At 36.2% G+C, this 10,322-nt stretch overlaps 1 protein-coding gene across 1 annotated transcript in view; it reads right to left on the bottom strand.

Annotated features, from left to right (window-relative positions):
- CDC73 (cell division cycle 73) overlaps positions 1 to 10,322 on the bottom strand; it is a 100,133-nt gene that overhangs the window by 79,391 nt on the left and 10,420 nt on the right. Inside the window, exons 4-7 of the mRNA XM_004685468.2 lie at positions 8,288 to 8,350; positions 8,156 to 8,208; positions 6,585 to 6,673; positions 537 to 753 (exon numbers count right to left, since the gene is read on the bottom strand). Of these exons, the coding sequence (XP_004685525.1) occupies positions 537 to 753; positions 6,585 to 6,673; positions 8,156 to 8,208; positions 8,288 to 8,350 (422 nt within the window). The remainder of the gene's footprint in view (positions 1 to 536; positions 754 to 6,584; positions 6,674 to 8,155; positions 8,209 to 8,287; positions 8,351 to 10,322) is intronic.

The raw sequence follows: 10,322 nt of genomic DNA, 5'->3' as shown, positions 1-10,322 counted from the left end.
CCACATGGCATGGCAGACCTCTCCTGACCCGCCCGCTGCTCCCCTCAGCAGTGTACTTGGTCGATCTGCCTGTTCTGCTCCCCCCTCTGTCTCTGGTGAAACCTCTCGCCGCCCCTGCACCTCTGGCCTGTACCCCAGTTCTGTATGCATAAATAAATAACTCTTTTAAAAAAAAAAAGTGAAAACCACCTCTTAAAATTAAATAAACAGGCTCCCATGGTGGCACAGCAGGTTAAAGCACAGCACTAAGAAGCCAAAGCCACTGCAGCATGAGTTCAATCCCTGCCCCAGAGGTGACCCACATAGTGCAGCAGACCTCTCCTGACCTACCCGCTGCTCCCCTCAGCAGTGTACTTCATCAGCCAGCCTGTTCTGCTCCCCACTCTGTCTCTGGTGAATCCTCTCACCGTCCCTGCACCTCTGGCCTGTACCCCAGTTCTGTTTGCATAAATAAAGAAATCTTAAAAAATAAATAAAATAACCAATCACAAGGTCAAAACACAGATTGACTCGAATGACTTAAGTATTTCATTTACCTTTCCTGTGCTCTGTAAAATAGTTGTTCGTGTCCTCCATACTCTCTCTCTGCTGACAATATCTCGGGTCACATCTACTTCAGCATCCACAAAACTTCTCTGTTTAAGAGCAGTTATGTCATCATCTAAATCAGTTTTGATAGTTGATCTTTTCTTAGCCATAATTTTGGCTTTGATTGCAGCAATTTTCTCCACTGACATGGCTTCAGACAAAGACCTGCAAACAATTTCTTTTTTCAAATTTTCACATTGAAGAGCTCTTGAACATACCATAAATATGTCATTATACTTATTTTCTTATAGAACAGCTTTTTTAATGGCAACATTTAAGGATTTATCAAACTGACATATTTGTTATTAAGTGATCATACAAGATTTTACAAATAAAAAGCCTATGTAAACTTGTTAGAAGAATCAACAAAAACAAAAATTTTCCCTTTTATTCACTCCTGTCCTCTCTTCCCACCTTCCTAAAAGCTGAATCCATTAATATGGGAGCCTTTTTTACATTGAGATTTATTTGTTAATCCCCACAGCCATCTATACAAATTATACAACAGGCACATACTCCTTGTTGGAATGAGAGTAAAATATTTATTCTGTAAATAATATAAAGCTTAAGTTTTTGCCTGAAATTTATTTCAAGATCTCAAACCTACAAAGCAATTGTGTATAATATACTAGTGTTACAGCTGACAGGCAATTATATACCGCATAAACCTATTTCTTTTAATGTCTGGAATATGTGAACCCACCATATGAAAGTTTTCTTTTTTTCTTTTTCTTGACTTTAAAATAGGCAAAACAATAAGCATAGCCTATGCTTTAAGAATTACTAAAAAAAACTTGGCATTGAAAGTACAGATTTCAAAAAAAACAGTACAGACTTCATTAAAATGCTAAGATTAGTGAAGTTTTTCACACATAAATGTAGAAAAACAGTTAAAAGCGTTTGGGTACCTTAATAACAGTTGACAAAATTATTAGTCTAATCTCAGATGAAAATCTTGAAATATGTTTAAACAACATCTGGAAAGGGGACACGATTTCCTGCAGGTTTAAATACGGGTAGTATTATATAGTATATTATTTTATTGCTATTAGGTATAAAGGTACTTTATAAAGAGATGTTCAATATGCAGCTAGTATGTGATACATTTTATATAATACTGTGCAACTTTCCCTTAAAATCTCAGGTAGCATCTCTTCTGCCTGCCTGTAACTATGCTCTTTTTTCCTTTGTCCTTTTCCTAATAAGCCTGGCCTTTCAAAATGTACAAAATATAAAATCAAATTAAATTAAATCAAAATCATACCACATAACTTGAATAAAACTCAAATATTCATAATTACACATGTGCTGAACTTTCAATCAATGGAATTTTATATACTCGGTCATGATGAACTAACAGGCAGTAGGAGTAACACTTTGAGACAGGTTTCAGAACACATGAAATAAAAATCTACTAGACACAAAATAACAATGAGAGTGATCTTTGACAAATGAAAACCAAATTTGTTGGACCCTATGAATGCCACAATAATTTACTGCCTTGAAAGTTTCCAAAAGGACACAGGAAGGAGAAACCAGAGATTACTTAGTTGACTCCCCAATTTGAGAAACTAGAGCTGAGTGTCTAGGAAGACAAATGTGGTTAGAGCTCAAAAGACAGAGTACCTGAGAAAGGAGAACTACACAGAAGGATCCCAGCAAGTGTTCTAGCAGAATACTGATTAGCTCATGAAAATGAGAAAATGAATGCTGGATGTAGAACCATCCAAGGGGGTTGGAGGGAACAGGCCCAGCACTCACGTAAAGTGAAAAACAGGACTTGTTCCCAAGAGCCTCATAGTCCTCATATTAATGGGACATTATGAGGAATACACCAAATGGCCTTGCCTCTTAAATGCATAAGGAATATACCCTAACTGAACACTGTTCAAGTAACATACCTTAAAATCAGGACTCAAAATGAACAACCTATTTCCAAGTTCCAAAACAAAACTGTAGTAAAACACAATATATTTGTTATTCAGCAAGGTAAAACACAATATATTTGTTTCCACTTGTAGGTTATAATGAGCAAAGGAAAAATAGGAGCCAAAATCAAAACAAAGTGTGTAAGTGACAGCAATGAAGGATTACCAAAATTCAGTACTCATTATTATAACTCCATCCATATGTTCAAAATTAGACATGGAATACATATTTAACAAAGTCATAAGAATAAAACAACACTGGAAATGGGGGGGGGAGCATGCAATTTCGAGAAAAGGATTAGTGAACTACACAACTATAGAAACTGTCCAACATAAATAGAAAGAAGAATTTAAAAAAAAACAAAGTGAACGATTAGAAACTTCAAGCCAAATATGAATAATTAGTTTGCACAAAGAGGAAAACAGAAAAACAGAAACACCAAAAAAAATTCCAAATCCAGTCATAATTACAAATTCAAAAATACTCTCAAGGTCAATTGAGCACAAAAACCATATAGAAAAATAACCCAAGCCATGGCTCAAATATATCAACAAAAAAAAATTTAAGGTAGAGCAAAACAGAAAAAGGATGGTAGTAGATAGCTCACCAGAAACAATACAATAAATGCAGCAGTGTAAGATCTTTAAAATACTTCAAAAAGATGTGACTTAATATTGGATTCACTGAAAATTTTCACGGGGAAAATTGGAAGAATAACCATCAGATTTTCATTTAAAAAATAATAATAGGGCCTTCCCTGGTGGAACAGCGGGTCAAAGCACAGCACTAAAAAGCTAAAGCAACTTCAGCATGAATTTGATCCCCGCCCCAGAGGCAATTCACATGGCATGGCAGACCTGCCTGACCCACCCACTGCTCCCCCTCAGCAGTGTACTTTGTCAGTCACCCTGTTCTGCTCCCCACTCTCTCTGGTGAATCTCTCACTGCCCCTGCACCTCTGGCTGGTACCCGAGTTCTGTAAAATAAATCTTTAAAAAAAAAAATACTATTTCAGGCAGAATAAGAACATGGGTACATGGATCTACAAGAAGAAATGAAGTGCAAAAGAAAAAAGAATTTCTAGATATATATTCTTAAATTTCTTCAAAGAACAAAGGTGTATATAATAGAAACAATGTATAATAAAGAAGCAAAATGCATGACAAAAGAATCATAAAGACCAAAAGGAAATAAATGGACACGTATTATTCAATTACAGTGGGTTCCTGTATTATTGATATATATGAAATGATCCAACAGCTGAAGGTAGACAGTGATCCAATAAAATCACTAGCTTATTAAAATCTCTAAAGCAAACACTAAAAATAACAAAACAATTAAAAAAGATAAAATGGAACAGCAAATATTCTTTTAATCTGAAGGAAGTCCAAAGAAAAGGAAGAAAGAGAAAAACAGTAAATAATAGCAAATAGATGAGCTCCAATTACCAAATCTATAAGCTCATGAAATGCAAACAATCTAAAGAAAATCAAATAACAAACTTGCTACTAAAAAGAATACAATAGGATCATTCTGAAGATTTGACTATAAAAAACTCTAACTTCTATCTCACTTGACCTATCTTTTGCCATCTTGCTTGCTCACTCTGATGAAGCAAGCTGCAATATTGTGAAATAGTCTATGGAGAGACCAACTGTGGCAAAGAACCAAGTTAAGTGTGCTAGCTACATCAGAGGAAATAAAGTTAGTCTAACCTGCAAAAAAACTAAATTTTGTTAAAAACCACATGAGTAAGTTTGGCAGCGTATCCTTTCCCAACCAGCCTACAGAGGAAAACAACCCTGAGAAACACTTTAACAGCAGCCTTGCAAGAAACTCAGAAGTATAAAAGTCACTGTCATCCCAATACTCCTGACTCACAGGAAATGTGAGATAATAAATGCGTGTTGCTTTAGCCACATATTTTTAGTTAAGATGCTGAAAAGCAATACACAATAACATGATCAAGAAAGAGTTCACCCATGAAATATGATGTTCAAAAAAATTAATTTACCATTATGAAAAATTAGTATACTTTTCAATAGAAATCAGAAAAAGCATTTAATAGCCAACATTCCTTTTTCATAAACATCTCAGCAAATTAAGAATAAAAGAAATATTTCCTCAACCTGTTAAAAGATTATCTACAAAGCACCTCAGTTAGCACCAAGCTTAATGGTGAAAGACTAAATATTTTTACCTAAGATGAGGAAAAAGACAATGTCTAAAATCACAACTTCTATTCAACACTGGATAGGCAAGTCTAGCCAGGGCAGTAAGGTAAGAAATAAAAGGTATTCAGTGTGTAATAAAAGAAGTAAAGGTGTATTTTATGTCCGTCTACATAAAGTTTAATCTAGAACAAGAGTTACGAGAATTAATGACTGGCATGAGAACCAAAAATAACATTCCTACCCAAAAATTAACTGTCTTTCTGTATCAGCAATAAAAAAGTATTTTAAGTATCACTTACAAAACAGCACCAAAAGGTATAAAATATTTAAGAACAAACATGAGAAATACTGTTAAAGACCTACACTGAAAATTATGACAATCTGTTGTGAAATTAAAAACTAAGTATCTTTTCATTAATGAAATGTATCTGTTCATAAATCAGAAGACTCACTAATTTTAAGAAGCCAATTATCCCCCAAATGGTGTAGAGATTCAAGTAATCCAAATCAAAATCCCAGCAGACTTTTCTGTAGAAAATGATACAATCATTTTGCAAAAGTTTGGTGAATTTTTGTAAAGTTAAATCTACAATGCTACATGAGCTGGAAAATGAAAACATACGCCCATGAAAAAGTGTACACAAGCACACTCAAAGCTAACAGTCAAAATACAGCAGCAAATGAAATGCCCATCAACAGGTAATTGGGAAAAAAACTTACCTGCATACAAAGGAACAGTACTCAAAGAATTAACTATTGAAATACCCAACATGCATGATTCTCATAATAAATGTTATGTGAGTGGGGGGGGGAAGAAGCCCCAAAAGTATCACACAGTTCCATTTTAATTTAATTCCAGAAAAAAAAACTAATCTGTAGATCATCAGTTGTCTGGAGGAAAGATGTGTTGGTAAGTGGAATTATAAAGGCACAGAGGCAATATGTGATGATGTTATATTCACTACTTTGCCTATGAATTCACATATACATGTGGAAATTTATCAATCTGCATACTTTAAATATGTGAAGTTCATTACAAGTCAACTATTCTAATTAAAGCTTTTAATTATCTACACTGAATTTTTAAGTTTGGACAAAACTTCCACAAACATTACACTGAGTTAAGAAAAAAACTACAAAGTGATTCTAACTACTGTGAAAATTAGGAGTCAACAAAGTAAGGCGATAAGCCAAATTTGGCCATGCCCATTCACTTATGAATGACAGCAAATTATGGCTGTTTTCTCTACCAAAAAAGGGCTAAGACAGTTACAAAAAATAAAGACCTGCAAAACAAAAAATATTTAATTTATGTGGCAATTTACAGATAAAGTTCACGATCTTTGCTATAAATTAAAAGGTTACATAGTAAGTGAATAGCTTGGATTGTGAAGTAACCTTTAACTGGAAAGATTAATATGGCAATAGGATAAAGAATGCTTCCCAGGGCCTCCCTGGTGGCATAGGGGTTAAATCTCAGCAATATCAAGCTACTGTCTGCCACTATTGCATTGAATCCCTAGCCAGGGAGTTACCCCACAAGGTGCAGCAGATCTCATCTGTCTCACCTGTTGCGCTCCTCAGCAGTGTTTTTCAGTAGATTTGACTATTTTGCTTCCCATGCTGTCTCTGGTGAATCCTCTCATCCCCACACCTTTGCCCTGTACCCCAGTTCTTACATGCATAAAGAAATAAATCTTAAAGGAAATTTTTAAATACTTCCCAAAAAGAGTATTTAGTGCAATGATTTCTTATACCTCGTAACGAAACAGGCTCACCCATGAAGGCATATAATGAAAGCAAGAGATAAATGTAGAGGGCATATTAATATCCCTCCCTTATGTACACTTACTCATATGTAACTGTCTATTTTGTAGTAAAAAAAGTCCTTACCTAATCTGCTCTGTTTGTACAATTCCTTCCTTGTGACCCTCCAAACGAGCAGCCAATCTCTCTTTATCAAGGCGCACGCACTCTTCATCCTGAAAATAATCACTGGTTAGAAAACAGTTTTAATTTTTATTAAAACTTTAGTACAACATTTAAATTGTCACCAAAGTTCCCACCTATAAAGTTCCAGGCATTGAAACTTTATAAAGTTCCACTGGCTTTAGGTGAATTTGAAGATTATATTTAGTTACCGAAGGACAACAAAACATATGCTGGAACACATAAAATTAAAAGAAATGACTAAAAGCCTGTCAAAACCTTAGAAATTTGTTTCTCTGATTAAATGCTGTTACCAGGGTTGGTCACACCTATTTTTTTTTTCCAGAAAGAGCTCTTACAACAAATTATTTTTCTTCAAGAAAGTATGTAACTAAATTGTATGACAAACCTTCATCAGTAAAAATTCTCATTTTTGCATCTCATTTTTTGAATTATTATACCACCTGTATCTATCAGCATACAACAAACTACTAGAAACTAAACTTCAATGGTTTTCAAAGTTATGTTCCTCAAAAGAAAGAAACTTTCTTACAAAGTTATCCATGGGCTACTTGTCTGAATGAAATCTTAATAACTCAACTTGAATTATTAGACTTTTGCATAAAATTTAGTAACTCAGATATAATTAATACCTATTTTCAACAAATGAGAAAATATAAGACCAAAAACAGCTTTGGCTAATGAAATATGAAGCTGTATAAAAAATGTCAATATAGTCAAGAGATCCAAAAAATGTTGGGTTCCAAGATATTCACATACTGTTCATGGCCTCCCGGGTGGGGTAAAAGGTTAAATCTCAGAACCATGACTATCTGCAGCCACTGCAGCACAAGTTCTGAGGCAGAACACTCCTGCCCGCTGTTACCCTCATTCCAGTGAATCCTCTTACTTGTCACACCTCTGACCTATACACCAGTCATTGTATGCATACAAAAAATAAATTGTTAAAAAAAAGAGTTGGGGAAAGTTGAATTTTAGTGCCACAAAATTTGTTTCCACTGTAAAGAGGGCGAGGAGCCAGGATGCCTGGATTCTAATCCTGGTCTATACATCTCAGCACATTCCTGTTCTCTCTGAAACTAGTTACTCATAGACAACATGGACGGTATTGCTATTCAGGAAATTATGTTGAAGATTTAACTTAATACACAGTAAGTATATAGAATATTACCTAGCACAAAGTAATTGCACTGAGTTAATCACTGGTATCATTACTTTAAAAACAAGCCCATGGGCCACCCTTGTGGCCCAAGGAATTAAAAGCACAGCACTAAGAAGCTCTCCAAGGCCACTGCAGCACGAGTTCAATCCCCAGCCAGGGAGCTGACCCACATGGCGCAGCAGACCTCTCCTGTCTTGCCCAATGTTCCCTTCAGCAGTGTATTTCAGCCAATCTACTGTTCTGCTCCCCCTTCTGTCTCTGGCAAATCCTCTCATCCCCGACACCTCTGGCCTATACCCCAGTTCTTGTATTCATAAATATTTTTTTAATTAATATAATAAAATTCCATTACCTCAATTCGTGGTTTCTTTGCTTCAGCTAAAACTTCATCTGCAGCTCGTTTGACTATAAGAAAGAAAGAAGTGAACAGTTCAGTTTTGGGGCAGGTTTTTAAAATTCAATATAAATATGTGACAAAACATACCTTGAGTGGATCGCTGAAGACCTATTTCAAGAGGGGCACTTCTGTCTATACTTGCTGATGTTGCTGAAGATTTAAAAATATTTAGATGAGAAAAATCAGTATCTGAACATATATATTAAAAATTACCACAAAAATAAGCTCAAAATTTGTAAAAATTCTTACTTTCTATACAGTGATTTTACTAGGCAAAAAGATTCAATGCTTGGATGGTTTTATTGTGAAATATTAATCTGTATTACAAAGTCTGTAAGAGCACAGACCTTTTAACAATTTAATTACAAAGTATTGTGAGGGCCCTCCCTGGTGGTGCAGCAGGTTAGGACAGCAGGCCCTCCCTGATAGCGCAGCAGGTTAGCAAGCCACAGCCACTTCAGTGCGAATTTGATCACCAGCGCAGAGATGATCCACATTGCACTGCAGACCTCTCCTGACCCACCCGCGGCTCTCCTCAGCAGTGTACTTCAACGATCTGCCTGTTCTGCTACCCACTCTGTCTCTGGTGAACCCTCCACTTCTAGCCTGTACCCCCGTTCTGTAAGCATAAATAAATCTTTTTTTAACAAAACAAATTACTGTGAAGTGACTGAAAACAACTGGCGATTTCAGAAGACATTCTAGTGTTACAATATTAGTACATAAACAAGTATCTAACCAAAATACACAAATGTGTGTGTATGAGGGGAAAGTTCTTTAAGTTAGAGTTCACTTTAAAAGTGTACTTACTGGGGTCCCCACAGTGGCTCCAAGAGGTTGAGTCTCAGCACTATGAAGCTATTAGCCAGGGGGCTAGCCCACATGGCACAGCAGACCTCTCCTGTGTTGCCCACTGCTCCCCTCAGCAGTTTATTTCTGTCAATCTGCCTGTTATACTCCCCCCTTGTCTCTGGTGAATCCTCTCACCCCCTGCACCTCTGGCCTGCACTCCAGCTGTTGTATGGATTAATGAATAAATCTTTAAAATAACTAAATGAATGAATGAATAAAGATGTAATTATTAAAAACTGGTTAATAAGTTTTTCTTTAAATTCATTTAACTTTTGAATGGTTCAAAAATAAAGGAACAGGCCCTCCCTGGTGGTGCAGCGGGTTAAAGCACAACACTGAGAAGCTAAAGCCACTTCCACATGAGTTCTATTCCTGCCTGCCCCGGAGGTGACCACATGGCGTGGCAGACCTCTCCTGACCCGCCCCCTGCTCCCCTCAGCAGTGTACTTTGTTGATCTGCCTGTTCTGCTCCCCACTCTGTCTCTGGTGAAGCCTCTCACCACCCGAGCCTCTGGCCTGTACCCCAGTTCTGTATGCACAAATAAATAAATCTTTAAAAAATATATAAAGGAACAATAACCAATAGATATACCTAAACCTATCTCTTACATAATTTTTAAAATTCTAGTGGACAGGAAATATGCAAAATTGTTTTCATATTTTCTCTTCTATAACACAAAAAATAGCATATTTTACCTTGCCCTTTCTTTTTAAACCCTAACAATGTATCTCTAACATCTCTCCCTATCAGTGTGTGTGTGGGACATTTCTTGAGCTCTTTCTGTGTTTACACAGAATTCTATATGAATTACTTATGATTTAACTAACTCTCCCTATCAATAGAGTTCAGTTCTTATACCCCTACCATTCTAAACAATGACTTTAGATACATATATATTACTTCAAACATTTCTAAGATAGAGTCTTGGGTGTAGGATTTTTTTAGAGGTAATGCTGGTTTACAAAATTGTGTGTATGCATGATACAATTTTTTTTAGAGGTAGTGCTGGTTTACAAAACTATATGGATGCATGATGAAAGTTCATACCTTTTCAAATATATGTTGCCATACTACCAAGGCAAATTAACTTTTTTTAAATATTTATTTAAATAATAATAGTGGTGCCCTCCCTGGTGGCGCAGCGGGTTAAAGCACTGCACTAAGAAGCTTAAGCCACTTCCCCATGAGTTCGCTGCCCGCCTGCCCTGGAGGAGATCGACATGGCGTGGCAGACCTCTCCTGACCCGCCCGCTGCTCCCCTCAGCAGTG

The sequence above is a fragment of the Condylura cristata genome, unplaced genomic scaffold, assembly GCF_000260355.1.
Source record: "Condylura cristata isolate star-nosed mole 26May11 unplaced genomic scaffold, ConCri1.0 scaffold00018, whole genome shotgun sequence".
Classification (NCBI taxonomy): domain Eukaryota; kingdom Metazoa; phylum Chordata; class Mammalia; order Eulipotyphla; family Talpidae; genus Condylura; species Condylura cristata.
The sequence above is the reverse complement of the archived record's forward strand: the minus strand, read 5'-3'. Positions and strand labels throughout refer to the sequence as shown.